This window comes from Hemiscyllium ocellatum, chromosome 24, assembly GCF_020745735.1.
Source record: "Hemiscyllium ocellatum isolate sHemOce1 chromosome 24, sHemOce1.pat.X.cur, whole genome shotgun sequence".
Taxonomy (NCBI): domain Eukaryota; kingdom Metazoa; phylum Chordata; class Chondrichthyes; order Orectolobiformes; family Hemiscylliidae; genus Hemiscyllium; species Hemiscyllium ocellatum.
This window is the reverse complement of record NC_083424.1, coordinates 51,022,169-51,038,676: the sequence shown is the minus strand read 5'-3', so window position 1 is coordinate 51,038,676 and position 16,508 is coordinate 51,022,169. Positions and strand designations below refer to the sequence as shown.

Below are 16,508 nucleotides of genomic sequence, written 5' to 3'. Positions count from 1 at the left end.
TCTCTCAGAGGATTGTGAATCTTTGAAATTCCTTGCCACAGAGTACTGTGGATGCAGAGTCCTTGTAAGGCTCAGTTAGGTAGATTCTTAATGAGTAGGGGTATCATAAAGTAGATTTGAGGGGCCAAACATCTGTTCCTGTCTCTTATGGATTGCACTGCCTGAATTTAAGATGGTGTTAGCAGATTCAGTTCAAAAGTTAATTGGATGTGGAGTTGAAGAGAAAATAGCTTCAGAGGTACAAGGTAAAGGTGGTGGGACTGGGAGTGGAACCAGCTGATTTTTCTCTTGCAGAAATGCAGCAGGGTCTGTGCAGGATGAGTGACCTACAGTGTTCCAGAGTAACCGTAAAACCCACATCTGGTTTCCTTGGAAAGATCACAATCTCAGAAAGCATCACTTCCAGCAGGAATCTCAGTATCTCAACCAGATGCTCCAAGACCTCACCGGAAAAAGCCGAGCATTTGAGGCAAAAAACGAACCCACGGCGCACAGCGTCGCCGGAAAGAGCCGAACGTCTGCGCCGCGGAGAGACGGAGCCGGAAAGAGCCGAACGCCTGAGCCGCGCAGAGACGGAGCCGGAAAGAGCCGAACGTCTGAGCCGCGGAGAGACGGAGCCGGAAAGAGCCGAACACTTGAGCTTCGGAGAGACGGAGCCGGAAAGAGCCGAACGTCTGAGCTTCGGAGAGACGGGCGCAGAATTACTCCGGAAAAAGCCGAGATGAGGGAGGCCGGGGCTATTTCCGGAAGGCGGGTGGGCGGGTATCCGCGGATCGCACTCGAGTATTTCCGGAAAGAGCCGATCTTAGCGGGAGCCGGATAGTCGCAGCCGCCCTGCACAAACAGCCGGAGGAAGCGGCGCCGCCACTGAGAGACTGAACCGAGCGAGGTGTCTGCTCAGCGCCGCTGTCATGGCCAGGGACTATGATCATCTCTTTAAGCTGCTCATCATCGGAGACAGCGGTAAGGAACAGGCGGGGAAACCGAGCGCGGCGTCGGGGCGACAGCGACAGGAAACGGGCCGGGCCCAAGGCCCCGATACTGGTGTCCGCACGGCCCGAGAAAGGGGAGCTCGATAGAGGCAGCCAGGCCGCAGCCGAGCGCACAGGCACTCTCCTCCTTTTGTCAGAAGTTGACTTTTGGGCCGTGAAAATAGCCGGGGTGGAGGACTGGAGATTACTGAGCTCCTGAGGGTGGGGGTGGGGGTAGGGAGGGAGCCTGAGGGTAGAGTTTGGGGAGGGGGGAGAGGGAGTTAGGCAGGCTCAGGCAGTCTGGGGGGTGAGGAGGAGGTGAGTAGCTGGGGTGGGTAGGGGGGAGTCTAGAGAGCAGGGATGGGGGAGCTGGGAAGGGGTCAGGGAGGAGTTTGTGGGTTGGGACATGGGGAAAGGTGGTTGAAGGCAAGTAAGGGAGGGGGAGTGACTGTTAGGGGACATGGGGCTGTGCATTAGGATAAAGCAGATATACCAGCATGGTGTGTGACTAGAAATAGGACCAGTATACAAAAAAGAGAGATCTGGGAGGGAATGATGTAAGTATCTGATCAACTGGTTGAACTTTGACACAGGGATTTTGGTTATGTATGTTTATGTGCGCAACATTAATTGTAAAGTAGTCTGGAGATGGGTTAAGTGTGGTAGTCTCAGTAAATGTTAGAAACTGCTGATTGTGTTTGTGTGTTGATAAGTATAAGCAACACCAAGAATAGTATAAGTGAATTCTGGAATCGTTACAGTGGAGTGTGATGCCACTTGTCATGAGCTGACCTGACTTCCTGCAAACTAGCTTCCAGCTTAGTTCACTGTACTTTTTTCTTCTCCTCTTGTATTCATCTGATTCTCTTTAGAATGTCACAGTTGAATCTACCTCCATTACACACTTAGGAAGTGCAACCTAGATCCTAACCACTTGATGTGTTGGGGAGGGGAATAAAGTCTTTGTAATTTGGTAAAGGAACCAACAACAAATCAGCTGAAATTGGTTTCTTCTTAGACTCTATTCCTTTTGCTATAGAGTCATAGAGATCTATAGCACAGAAGAAAGGTCCTTCAGCCCAGTCAGTCAAAAACAACCATTTAACTTTTAATCCCATTTCCCATCAGTGGGACAGTTTTGTCTTCTCTGCTGTCTAGATTCCTCATGATTTTGAATGCCTGTATCAAATTCTTCTGAATCCTCTCTGCTAAAGAGAAAAGATGCAGCTTCTCTAGTCTATCCACTTAACTATAGTCCTTCAACCTTGGAGCCATACTTGTAAATGTTTGTCTGCATTTAAAGTCTTTGAATCCTTTCTGAAGTGTTTGCAGTTGATGTTGGGCCAGTATATTATGAAAGTTCATCAGATTTTATTTGCTTTGTATTTTATGCCTTTATTTATTAAAACCGAGGATCTTGTACACCTTCTGTTAACTGCTGTCTCATGTGTCCTCTTGCCATCAGCAATTTGTACGTATTAACAGCCATGTATTTCTGTTCCTACACTACCTTAGTTCAGTTTGTTTTTGCCTCTTCTCATCTTCAAGCCATCTTGTCCACCTGCATTATATTTTGCCTGCCATGTGTTCATGTATTTTGCCAGCTTGTTTATCACTATCCTCCCCATAGATGAATTTACATCTGAGTTTTGTCATTTGAAATGTTTTGAAAATCTGCCCTATGCAGCCAAGTCTAGGTAATTGATTTTGATCAGTAAAAGCAGTGGGTTAAGTACCAGTGAGCTGTTGAGCCAAAAGACAAGGCCAGAGTTTGAGGGGTCTGGGAATCGAATCTGTAGATCTGCTTCCTTGACTTCCTAGGGTAGAGTCGGTGTTTGTAAGAGTCCATATATTGAGCTAGTTTGTGTCAGTGAAGGCATCCTGGGGGTCATCTGTGTATAAAAGCTGAAAGAACTGTGGATGCTGTAAATCAGAAACAAAAAGAGATTGCTGGAAAAGTTCCACGGGTCTAGCAGTATCTGTGAAGAGACGTTAAGGTTTCAGGTACAGTGACCCTTTCTCAGAACTGTTTTGTTTTAAGGCATCACCCGCAACCCCATCTTTTCCCAGTGTGTGTGAGATAGCAGCAGTATGTCAGCAAGTGAGAGAGAATGTGCAGAATACCAATCCACCCTGTTTCAGAGAGTCTTAAAATTAGACTACTTGTGCAGAAAGAGTGAGCACTGACTTTTGTACCGAAAGGTGCACAAGGATCAGTCAAATATTGGGACCTTCTCACCAATTGTTGATCTTTTCATTTAATCGTAAATTTATGATTAGAGTTCTGGAACTCGATCAACAAACACATTTGACTTGGATCCCATTTCTCCCCCCTGAGAAAAATGGTGGGCGGCACGGTGGCACAGTGGTTAGCACTGCTGCCTCACAGCGCCTGAGACCCGGGTTCAATTCCCGACTCAGGCAACTGACTGTGTGGAGTTTGCACGTTCTCCCCGTGTCAGCGTGGGTTTCCTCCCACAGTCCAAAGATGTGCGGGTCAGGTGAATTGGCCATGCTAAATTGCCCATAGTGTTAGGTAAGGGGTAAACGTAGGGGTATGGGTGGGTTTCGCTTCGGCGGGTCGGTGTGGACTTGTTGGGCCGAAGGGCCTGTTTCCACACTGTAAATCTAATAAAAATAAATCTAATAAAATGACATCACCACAGGAAAGACATCACCAACCCAAGGAAACCTAAACACATCAATAGAAAGCGGGCCATGCCTCCAGTGCCTCATCTGGAGGCTCACTGATGTTACCTAGTATAGTGACGAAACATCTGAAAACTAACCTTCCAGCTCAGCAAGCAAACCTGCATCCAGAATCTTTTAGTAGTTAGATGGAGGAAATCTCAACTTCTCCAGAACTGGTTGTCAAGCAAGACATTTTCCAGAGTTGAAAAGTGTTGTGCTGGAAAAACACAGCCGGTCAGGTAGCATCCGAGGAGCAGGATAGTCGACGTTTCAGGCATAAGCCCTTCATCAGGATTGGGGCTTGTAGCTGAGGGTCTGAGAGATAAATAGGTGGGGCTGGGGAGAAGGCAGCTGGGATTGAGGTAGGTAGTTGAAGGTGGGGGTGAAAATGATAGGCCAGGGAGCAGATAGGTGGGAATGAAGATGAATGAATAGGTAGGACCATTCAAGAGGGCGGTGCCAAGTTGGAAGTGGAGGGTGGGGTGGTGGTGGAATGAGAAAACTGCTGAAATCCACATTGATCCTGTATGGTTAGAGGGTTCCGTGGCAGAAGATGTGTTCTTCCTCCAGGCATCTGGTCACTTTATCCGTTTTGCAGGGTTTGGGAGGGTGAGTGCTGGTGTTTTGGGGGTGGGGGGGAAGAGGAGATAGAGGCTGATGTTAGCAGTATACTTGTGGAACTTGACTCTGTGTTTTATCTTGTCGCTGAGACATGCCACGTAAGGCACCATCTCCTTTAGACATCTCCTGAGGTAATATCACGAGAAGATAAGCCACTGTAGAAGATTCTCTGGCTAAAGTCATGACATGAAATGAGAGCAGTTCCACTCAGCTAGCAAGTGGCTTTGGCTTTGAAGGATGTTGTGGTCAACCGTGGTAAAGGCTACAGACAGGTTGAGCAGGGATAGTGTACTGCTATCACATCAGCTATTATTTGTAACTTTTATTGAAACTGTTTGAATATTGTAACGTCTGCAGAAATGTTTGATCTTAGTTCATTGGGGTCAGTGACAAACCTTGATGCCCCAGTGATGTGAACCTTTACAGGAAATTCTGTTTCTGGTGAACAGCTTGCTCTGAATCGTGTAAAACTGTAAGATCTGTTAAACCTGAAGCAGTGTAAAACACAGCATGCACATTGCTACCATGCAGCTTTCTGGGCCAAGATTAATTTATTTGAAAACACTGTCTAGTTTATCCTGCGACTTTTTGCTCCGTGCTGGTGATTGTTACTGAATTAATAATAGAGAATGTGATCCAATCCCACCATGCTAATTTAAGAAGGTGAATTCAGTTTTTTTATGTAAATCAATGAAGCTGGTTCAATTCAGTTTGTGTTTCTGAAGTGAAGCTGGTGTTAAAAACCCAACTGGGCCACTAAGAACCTGTAGGGAAGGAAGCTTGCTTGCTGTCCTTGCTTGGACTAACTCTGTGTTGACTCCAGAGCCATACCAATGACTTCAAGTTTGATTTCAAGTCTTGCATTTACTTGCTGATGGCATTTATCAAACCATGACAGAAGAATGCCCATCACCCCAATGAATTCAGACTTGACAGTGCAGCTCATATCCTGATAGCAATACTATTTCAAGTCTAAAACAAAGTTCTTGTTTGAAATGGCAATTCTGTACCTATCCAGCAGAGTATACAGTAACTGTGCTGCCAGGGTTTCATTAAAGTATGGGGTAGGCGTGATGGAAATTGTTGTCACATATATTTAAATTTTTGAAGGGTTGGGAGGTTGGGGGAGGAGCATCGGCACAGATCAAGCTAGTCATTCCAAATGTGAGAGAAAAAGCTATATTTCAGCTGTAATACAGCTATGTCTGGTAATGCCTGACCTGTCACTGGCAATGGGAACTATTTGAGGTGAGTTGTCATCAGAATAGAAGTGTATATAAATCTGGAAGAAAGTGATGACTGCAGGTGCTGGAGATCAAAGTCGAAGAGTGTGTTTGCTGGAAAAGCATAGCCAGTCAGGCAGCGTCCGAGCAACAGGAGAATCTACGTTTCAAGCATAAACTCTTCATCAGGAATTGCTTGTGATTATTCCTCTTGCACTCCTATCAACACTATTGCAATATATATGATGCGTGCTGAATAACTAAAGGCTTTGCAATTTGGCTTTAAATCTAAAACATGTTGAAACTCCAGTGCAGTGAGTTTTTTGATCATCATAAACCTTGGTTGTGTTCATGATTAAAGCTGCAACGAATGTTCTTTTTATTAGAAGCAGGGACAGGAGAAGTAGATTGGAGATGATTGGCTGTTTTGCTGGTTATACAAAAAAAAACAAATGAGTAGTTTTATTCTGAAAAGAGTCAGTCATTTGATTAATCTTTTGTGTGGAGGTGCCTTTGTCTCCAGCTGAGTGCAGAATAGCCACTATTTAAGAACAGGAGGAGAATAATCAGAAAACAATGATTAGATGACTGGAAACTTTTGGGTATGGCACCTGAAGATTGTCCACATCCACCCAATCAAGCCCCCTCGAGATTTATAAGTTTCAACTAAGTCATCATTGACATATCTAAACACCAGAGGATACAAGCCTAGCCTTTCTTCATAAGGCAATCCACTTCTTCCAAGTATTGGTCTAGTAGAGCTTCTCTGAATTGCTTCCAGTACATTAGCATCCTTCCCTTAAGTACTGTGACCAGTACTGTACACCATATTCCATATATGGCCTTACTAATGTCCTGTATAACTGAAGCATTATCACCTTGAATTCAATTTCCCTTTCAAAGAAAGCTGCACTCATTAACTTTTCTGATTAGTTGCTGTGCCTGCCTGTTAACTTTGTGATTCATGCATTAAACACCCATGTCTCTGCATATCAGAGCATTGCAATCCCTCCACAAACAATATTTAAAAATTTTTTTTTGTTGAAATAGACTCACATTTATTCTCTGCTTGCCACATCTTTATCCACACGTGATCTATCTATATTCCTTCTGTAAGTTCCATGTGTCCATTTCACATCCTTTGTTGGAATCATTATTGTAAAGATTTGAGGCACCAACCTCTAATCTGGAAAAGATCCACTTATTTCTACTCTTAGTCAGCCAATCTTCTATCCATCTACACCGTGAGCTTTTATTTTCCACAATCTTTCAATCTTGAGTATCTATTGGAACTCTTAAGTATAATATATCCACTGGTTGCCCTTTCTCCACAATGCAAGTTACTCCTTCAAAGGACACAATAAAGTAGACATTTCCTTTTGACAAAACCATGTTGACTTGCCTCATTACCTTGAACTTATCCAAGTGCTCTGTTATAATGTCTTTAGTTTCAAATATGTTCCCCTAGTGGAGATATTAAACTAACTGGTCTGTAATTTTCTGTTTTTCTGTCTCCTCTCTTTTTGAATAAAGGAATTACTTTAGCAATTTTCCAATCTAAAGGAGACTTCCTTAAATCTAATAAGTGTTGGTAAATTGAAACCATCGTGTCAACTATTTCACTAGCTACTTTTTAAAGACCTGAGGATGAAATCCACCAGGCCCTGGGGTCTTGGAAACTTGCAGTTCCAACACTTTACTCAGTTCTGCTTCCCTGATAATTGTGATTTTCTTGAGTTACTCCGTCTTTCAATTACTGATGTACAGTTACTTCCAGGATGCTGCTTGTATTGTCTCTCATGAAGACTGATGCTAAACATCTGTTCAATTCATCTGCCATAGTCTTATTCTGCATTACTAATTCATCAGATTCTCATTTTCTATAGGACCTTCTATTTTTCGATTAGATCACTAATGTTCAGTGATGTCCTCGAGGGAAGAAAATCTGCCATCATTATCTGTTCTACAGTATCTCTCTGTTTTTAAATAGCTGTGATTTGACATCCGTCGGCTCTTTAACTGTCCTCTAAAATGGCCTAGCATGGCACCTGATTCAGTTTGGGATGGACAATCGTTGATGACTATGTCATTAAGGCTCACTCCAAATATTTTTTTTAAAGATCTTGGCTCCAGCAGGTGCAGGCCCAACCTGTCCAACCTTTCCTCCTAAGATAAACTCCTCAGCCTAGGGATCAGTCGATTGAACCTCCTCTGAACTGTTTAATGCTCTTTGGGTAAAGAGGCCAAGACTGGGAACACAACTTTAAATATGGTCTCCCAAGCACACTCTTTACAGTTGTAGTAAAAGGCCCTAATTGTACATTCCATCACCCTTGCAATAAATGACTATGTTCAGTTTGATTCCTGCCACTTATTATACTTGCTTAACCTGCTTAAACTTTTTTGAATCTTGTCCCAGGACACCCAGATTCCCTTGTACCTCACAATTCTACAGTTTCTCTCTATTCAAGCTTTTTTTTGTTTGCTTTGTTAATGTGCACAAAATCGCCTTTTCCCTCATTGTACTCCTGCTGAGTATTCCTGCACCCTACCAACTTAACCAATCTATAATCCTTTTCTGACTTCTTGCATTCCCTTCACAACTTACTTTTTTGTCATCGACATGTTTAACAATCAAGTTTAGCAATCAGTCCCTCTGTTCAAATCATACAAGGGAAGAGCCAAGTGCTTCGGGGATCATAAAGAATTGATCCTGTCTAGAGGCCTGGTATTGAATGTTGGGTAGGAGTCTGGTATGAAAATAAAAAGTTATAAATCTGCCAGGCTCTGCCACAGTGTTGGAGTGAAATGCAAAATAGAGATTATTGACAGGATTTTAATTGGAGTGAGCTGGAAGGATTTTGCAATGGTGAAGTCACCTTATTTCTAATAGACTGTGCTGCAAACCAACTGTCCAGCCAACTGAGCTGACTGACCTCCGAGTTCAGTGATACGATTCAATAAAATGAACACAAGGTAAACGAAGCCTGAGTAGTGGACTATCGGTGAATGTATGAGACAAAGGAAAACAGGAAAATAGTGGCTAAAAGGTAATTTTGAGAGGAGCATGAATTGAAAATAAAGGTGCAATGTTAACCTATTTTAGTTATTACTCAAAAATCTCACTTTTTAAAAAAAAAGTGACAAGGTAAACCCCCATATAGTCAGCTTGGAAAATGTTCACATTCTTTGAGTGGTCAGCAATGTTACTCCACTGCTGGCTTCCTCCAGTTTTGACTTGGACTGTTGCAGGTCACTTTTTTTAGTTTTATTTAATTTTGAATGAGATTTTGCAGTATACTCCCCAGAGAAGGCTCAGTGGGAGGTTGAGGCAAGTGAGGAAATTCAAATGCTTTGGAATGTTTGTTAAAGCACACCATATTTCAGCTGAAAATGTTGTGGAAGACCTAACTGACAGAATAATGTCACTTTTTTTTAAAAAAGTGGTTTAAACATAACTTGTGCTGTCCAAATATGCAAACAGGAGAAAGTGAGGATTAGATTAGATTACTTACAGTGTGGAAACAGGCCCTTCGGCCCAACAAGTCCACACTGACCCGCCGAAGCGAAACCCACCCATACCCCTACATTTACCCCTTACCTAACACTATGGGCAATTTAGCATGGCCAATTCACCTGACCCGCACATCTTTGGACTGTGGGAGGAAACCGGAGCACCCGGAGGAAACCCACGCAGACATGGGGAGAACGTGCAAACTCCACACAGTCAGTCACCTGAGTCGGGAACTGAACCCGGGTCTCAGGTGCTGTGAGGCAGCAGTGCTAACCACTGTGCCACCGTGCCACCCACTGCAGATGCTGGAGATCAGAGCTGAAAAATGTGTTGCTGGAAAAGCGCAGCAGGTCAGGCAGCATCCAAGGAGCAGGAGAGTCGACGTTTCGGGCATAAACCCTTCTTCATGCCCAAAATATGCAAATGCATAAGTAATTGCTTTCCTCACTTATTACCATAATCATTGCATGTTAGATCCAAAAAAAGGGGTTGTGCTCAGGAACAGAACAGGAACTCCCAATGAGGTGGCATTGAAATGGTCTTGAGATTAATTGCTCAATGCTTCTCTCGTTTGGAGCGTGGGAACAAGTTTGAATGATAGCTATCTTATGATCAGCTGTCGGAGGAACTGGTAACAACAATGAAAATTGTGTCTAACTTCTAAGCTGCAGTGAAAGAGGACCAGATGTGCAATGAGGTGGATTGGAGGTTTAAAGAAAAAGGAGGCAATCTTGACGAGTGTTTTTCCTCCATCTAAAATGGCCATGTTGATGCAATTCTGTTGATGCAGTATCAATTTAGACTTAGATTCTGCCAGCGTAACTTGATCTGGATTTCTCTACTGCCATCCAAACAAGAGAACCAACTTTGTGAGGTGAAATGAGAATGAATGATTGCCTTTTGGTAAGGCAGCGTTTGGCTGGATTAGATGCCCTGGAGATTTGTGAAATGAGGGGTAAGGAGAAAGATGACAGTTATGATTGTTAGAAGCTAGTCGTCATGAATGCAGGATATTGTAGCTGAAGTTGTGTTTCATGACATCCTCTGCTAACTGTGTATTTAGCTGCTTAGTCAATGGCATTCTCTCCATCAAGTCAGAAATTGGGATACTTTCTGCTGTTTAGTGTCAGCTCCATTTGCAGAAATCTGTGTCTGCATCCAGCAAGACCTGGACAACATCCAGGCTTAGACTGCCAAGTGGTAGCAACATTTTTGCCACAAAAGTTTCAGTGACTTAATGAGCCTATAATCTAGGAAGATTAGACAGATAATCTAAAGAGAGACTATAAACCACTTGCCTGGTGATTTTAATGGCATTATCATTGCCAAGCCCCACTTCCACATTCTGGGACTTAGCTCACCTTCTAACTCCCCAAAGCACCTTTGCCATCTGCAAAGTTTAGATCAGAATACTCTGCACCTTTATATCAGTGTGCCAACACTGCCCAGTGTATGGCTGTTTGCTTGTTAGTGCTTTATGCATTGGCCTAAATATTTGCAATTGATATGCTATCAGCTAGATGCATCCCAGCACCTAACCAGTGCTTTGACAGCAGCATCCCCCAAGATTGCTATTAACCACCATCAAAAAAAAACTACCAGGGACAAGAAATGAAATAAAAACAAGCTGGAGAGATTCTGATCTGGCAGCATCTTTGGGAATAGAAATAGTTAACATTTTTCTTCAGCGGTAGAATTGAATATTTGTAACTCTTGGCATACTGTCTCTATCTTACCCTTGGCTGTAACACCATTATAAACTCATTACTCTGATTTGAAGCCCATTGTAAATAATACTTCCCTGGCATCAGTTGGTTAACTTTTTTTTCAAAACTGGCCAGCTCGACAGCAAAGCAAAATTAAATTAACATTTTCATTGGAGTAATGCTCCATTATAGGCTGTATTTTAAATTGGATCTTTTTCAAAAAGTGTTGAAAGCCACTGCTAAATTTACTTGCTAGCATGTTAACATAGAAGTCTGAAGTGGCAGTGATGGGTAATTTATCCTTGATTCATCGCCACCTTCAGTAGATAATGACGACAACTCTGCTTTTGGAAGCTGAGCAACTAAAGAATGAAGGGCATGATACTTGCCACTAATAGACATAGGTAACATATATGTACATCAAACCCTGTTTGAAACTTTGAATAGCTTAGTTTCATTACTGAGTAGTTAATAAATTACTAACAATGTTTCCACATATCCCAGTTACAACTGTTACAAAATGGTTAGCAAAACTATTGATCTATAATCCTTGATGTGGATGAAGTATAAGGTCCTAGACTTAATGAAGGTTGTCTGTGAAGGTCCTTTAAAAAAAATTATTCAATTTGTACAACATTCTGTACATGTCCACAGGGTATTTTGTGAAGGCACGCAAGTAGCAAGATTCTGCACATGCACTAATTGTCCGAGGTATGTTAGCTGCCATTGCTTTATTTGCTTAATTATTTTGCCCTTTATAAGTGAGTAAATTTGGCACGATGGCTAGATACAATATTAGAAGTGCTATGATGTGATGATGCAGGAGACATTACAAGTTCACTTGGACTTCTGTTAACAACTGTTTTGCATCATCAAGAGTAATAAAAACAACATAAAGGTTAATGGCCAAAGTTACCCATACTAGATTTTACTAGTTTCTGTTCCAACAATACTAAGGTTAATACCTTTCAGGGAAAAGCAACACTGATTGACACCCTATCCATCACCATCAAAGTTCACTACCTCCAGCACTGTACAGTAACAGCAGTGTGCACCATCTACAAGATGCGCCATAGCAATTCACCATAGCCCCTCGATAGCCAATACCAAATTCTTGACATTTTCCACTTACAAGGATGAAGCAGCAGATGTATGGGAGCACCACCTGCAGGTTCTCATCTGAGCCACACACCACCCTGTCTTTGAACTGCTCCTTCAATGTCATTGGGTCAATATCTTGGAACTCCCTCCAAACAGCACCGTGGGTATCTGTACACTCCCGTTGACCACTGTTCAGAAAGCAATTTCCACCACTACTTCTGAGGGTAGTTCCAGGTGGGCGATAAAGACTCTCATCCTATGAATATCTCAAACAAAATTAGATGCAACACGTGAATAAATATTGACATATGCCTGGGAAATGGTTAACCAAAAAGTGTGGTGAAAGATCTGTCTACAGCTTCGGTAAGCAAATTGAATCTAATACGGTGATATGGCCAACCAAGTAAGATATTCTGAAGTGGATCAAATTAACTTCAAGGTGATGCTGGAGCCTTTCAACAGAACATTAACCAACAAGGAGCTAATGCATCAAACAACGTACATTTCAGCATGTTAATGGTTTTCAACCTCCTAGAAAGAGCGCTGAACATTTTCAAAACTAATGGCCCCTTTTTTTTGGAAAAAATGTTAAAAATCAGAGTTTATAAACTGTCATCAGCTGCTTCAGGGTTGTGTCAAAAGAAGTTAAGATGCAGCGACCTTTTGAAGCATACTTCAGACATGAACCTCATCAATACGTACAAGTACCAAAACAAAGCCTCCATCATCCTTTAACTCATTCACACCCCATTTAGTGTTTTTGGTGGCTACAATGGGCTGGGCACAGACACTAGACTCCCCAAGCAGGTGCTCTGCTTCCACTTTGAAACGCTGGATGAGCCCCAGGTAAATGGAGGAAGTGCTTCAGTGATACCTTCAAGGCCTCACTGGTAAAGTGTGGCATTTCCACAGACACATGGGAATCACTGGCCCAAGACTGTCCAATGTGGAGGAGGAACTTCAGGGAAGGCATCAACCATCTCGAGACTTTCACATGGGGGATAAAGTGGACGCCTGTGAAAACCAGCATGCTGCCACACCAATCCCCCTTGCCACAACCACCATCTGTCCCATGTTAGGCCCATTTTTACACACACAACGCCCAGATTCAAATCTTAGTTTTGGCAATCAAGAAAGTAATTTTTATATATCATCTACCAAGTAAAACAGAAAAATGTTGTAAGTGCTCAGGTCAGACAGCATATGTGGAGCAAAACAGAATTGATGTTTCTGGATGATGACCTTTCCGCTGCCTCTTTTCATATCTTTTAACATGGATAAATGTTCCAGAGGTGCTTAATGGAAATGTAGCTAAAACGTCTTAACGAGTAAAGATGGATAAATCACTGAGATGTACCTAAACTTTATGAGAAGCTAGGGAAGTGATTGCTGTGCTCCTTGCTGAGATATCTGTATTGTTGATAACCACAGGTGTGGTCGTGGAAGAATGGAGGTTGGCTAATGTGATGTCATTATTTAAGAAAGGTGGTAAGGGATAACCAGGGAACTATAGACCCTTGTATCATTGGTGGGCATTGGAGGGAATCCTGAGAGACAGGATTTATGTCTATTTGGAAAGGCATGGACTGATTAGGGATAGTCAACAGGGCTTTGTGTGTGGGGAATCATGTCTCACTAATTTGAGCTTTTTGATAAAGTAACAAGGAGGATTCTTAGGGGCAGAGTGATGGATGTGATCTATATGGACTTCAGCAAGGTGTTTGACAAGTTTTCACATTGTAGACTAATTAGCAAGGTGAGATCACAAAATACAGGGAGAACTAGCTATTTGGATATAAAATTGGTTTGAAGATGGGAGACAGGATGGTGATGGAAGGTTGCTATTCGGACTGGACCGGTGTGTTGCAGGTTTTGTTGCTGGACCCACTGCTTTTTGTCATTTATGGGCGGCACGGTGCCTCAGTGGTTAGCACAGCTGCCTCACAGCACCAGGGTTCCAGGTTCGATTCCAGTCTTGGGCAACTGTGCAAACTCCACACAGACATTCTCCCCCTGTCTGCGTGGTTTCCTCCAGGTGCTCTGGTTTCCTTCCACGGTCCAAAGGCGTGCAGGTCAGGTGAATTGGCCATGTTAAATTGCCCACAGTGTTGGGTGCGTTAGTCAGAGGGAAATGGGTCTGGGTGGGTTACTCTTCGGAGGGTCAGTGTGGACTTGTTGGGCCGAAGGGCCCGTTTCCACAACGGGATTCTAATCTAAATGACCTGGATGTGAATATAGGAGGTATGCTTAATAAATTTGCAAATGACACCAAAATTGGTCAAGTGAACAGTGAAAATTACCTCCAAGATGGGACCTTGATCAAATGGGTTGAGGAGTGGCAGATGGAGTTTAAGTTAGATAAATGTGAAGTGCTGCATTTTGGAAGGGCAAATCAGGATAGCACTAGTGTGTTTAATGGTCAGGACCTGGAGATTGTTGCCAAACAAAGAGACTTTTTGGGATGCAGATTCTTAGTTCCTTGCAAGAGGAGTCATGGGTAGACAGGGCAGTGAAGGAGGTGTCTGGTATGCTTGCCTTTATTGGTCAGTGCATGGAGTATAGGTTTTGGGAGGTCATTTTGCTGCTGCACAGTACTTTAGTTAGGGCACTTTTGGAATACTCTGTTCAATTCTGGTCTACTGCTATAGGAAAGATTTTGTGAAACTTGAAAGGATTCAGAAAACATTTGACAGGGATTTTTCCAGGATTGAAGGGTTTGTTTTACAGGGAGAAGTTGAATAGGCTGGGGCTATTTTCCTTGAAATGTCAGAGATGTTTATAAAATCATGAGTGGTGTGGTTAAGGTGAATAGCCAAGGTCCTTTGCCCAGGGTAGGGCAATCCAAAACTAGAGGGCATAGGTTGTAAGGTGAGAGGGGAAAGATTTTTAAAAAAGATCTAAGGGCCAACATTTTCATGCAGGGGGTGGTGTATGTATGGAATGAGCTGCCAGAGGAAGTGGTGGAGGCTGGTGCAATGACAACACTTAAAAGACATCTGGATGGGAATATGAATAGGAAAGGTTTAAAGGGATATAGACCAAGTGCTGGCAAATGGTACTAGATTAACTAAGGATATCTGGTCAACATGGGACAAGTTAGACCAAAGGGTCTGTTTTCTGTGCAGTACATCTCTGACTCTTAAGTGTAATAAAGCCTGCGGTACCTGCATTGTCTGTACAGCCGTCAGTGGACTTCTGAGAGTGGAAGAGTCATCCTTCCCTGCAAAGGACTGCTGATGATGATGGTTTTGATTATTTTCTTACAAAATAAGATATGGAATGAGCTTATCATGGTTGAAAATCTTGGGTTCAGAACTCTTCTCCTGATTTTACATTTTTTTAAAAATGGGAAAAGCCCAGTCTCAACCTAATTAGTTTCCCGGAGCATATCTGCTGTTTGAAATGTGTTTTCCTAATCTAGTTTAAAATGGACTGTATTTTCTTGTGGCTTGTTGTGAGCAAGTGATGGTTAACGGAGATTTGGAATTGGAAAAGTCTGAAGAGAATAATTGTATTTTCAGATTCAGTTGCTATAAACTGATTAACCTTTTGTGCTAGTAAAAATGTTGCTGATATTTTGATTCTGTCTTCTGCGACTTCAGATTTTTATTGTTTAAGTCCTTTGCTACAATATCTAATCCACAGTCTGTTGTGTCCCAACAATCGTGAACTTAGCAACTTGTGTAATTTGAAATAGTGAATCTATTTAATGTCATATTAAGTGTTCACTGTTAAGCAGCAGTCTGTTCTTTTTATTTGTGGAATGTGGGCTCATTTGCTGGCCAACATTTATTGCATGTCCCTAGTTGCCCTTGAAGGTGGTGGTGAGCTATCTTCCTGAACTGCTGCAATCCACCTTCTGTGGGTTGACCCACAATGCTGTCAGGGAGGGAATTCCAGGAATTTGACCCAGCAACAGTGAAGGAATGACAATATATTTCCAAGTCAGGATGGTTAGTGGATCGGATGGAAACATGCAGGTGTTGGTATTCCCATGTATCTGCTGCACTTCCCCCTTCTAGATGGGTTTGGAAGATGCTGTCTAAGGATCTTTGAATTTCTGCTGTGCATCTTGTAGATAAGTACACACTTCTGAGTCTCAGGTGAATGCTTGTGGAAGTAGTGCTAATCGAGCAGGATGTTTTGTCTTGGATGGTGTCAAGCTTCTTGTGTTGTTGGAATTGCACTCATCTAGGCAAGTGGGTAGCATTCCATCCCACTCCTGACTTGGGCCTTGTACCTAGTGAACAGGTTTTGGTGAGATAGGAGGTGACTGACTTGTTCCGGTATTCCTTGTCTCTGCTTTCATGGCCACTGTGTTTATGTGGTGAGTCCAATTGACTTTTTGGTCAATGATAAACCTCAAGACATTGGCAATGGGGTGGGGGGTGGATTTACTAGTGGTAACACCATTTGAATGTCAAAGGGTGATGGTTAGATTGTCTCTTAGTGATGGTCAGAGCCTGGCATTTGCTTTGGTGTGAATGTTGCTTTCCACTTGACAATATCCAGGCTTGAACTGACCAGATCTTGTTGCATTTGAACATGGGCTGCTTCACTGTCTGAGATGTTGCAAATGGTGCTGCAAACTGTGCAGTAATCGGTGAACATTCCCACTTCTGACTTTATGATGGAGGGAAGGTCATTGTGAAGCAGCTGAAGATGGTTGGGCCTAGGACCT

General features: G+C 42.8%; 1 protein-coding gene across 2 annotated transcripts in view; it reads left to right on the top strand.

The window, feature by feature from the left end:
* The first annotated feature begins 797 nt into the window (after positions 1 to 797).
* rab35b (RAB35, member RAS oncogene family b) overlaps positions 798 to 16,508 on the top strand; it is a 60,124-nt gene continuing 44,413 nt past the window's right edge. For both annotated transcript variants that reach the window (XM_060843784.1, XM_060843783.1), the window contains exon 1: positions 798 to 963. In XM_060843784.1, the coding sequence (XP_060699767.1) occupies positions 912 to 963 (52 nt within the window). In that variant the 5' untranslated portion in view covers positions 798 to 911. The remainder of the gene's footprint in view (positions 964 to 16,508) is intronic.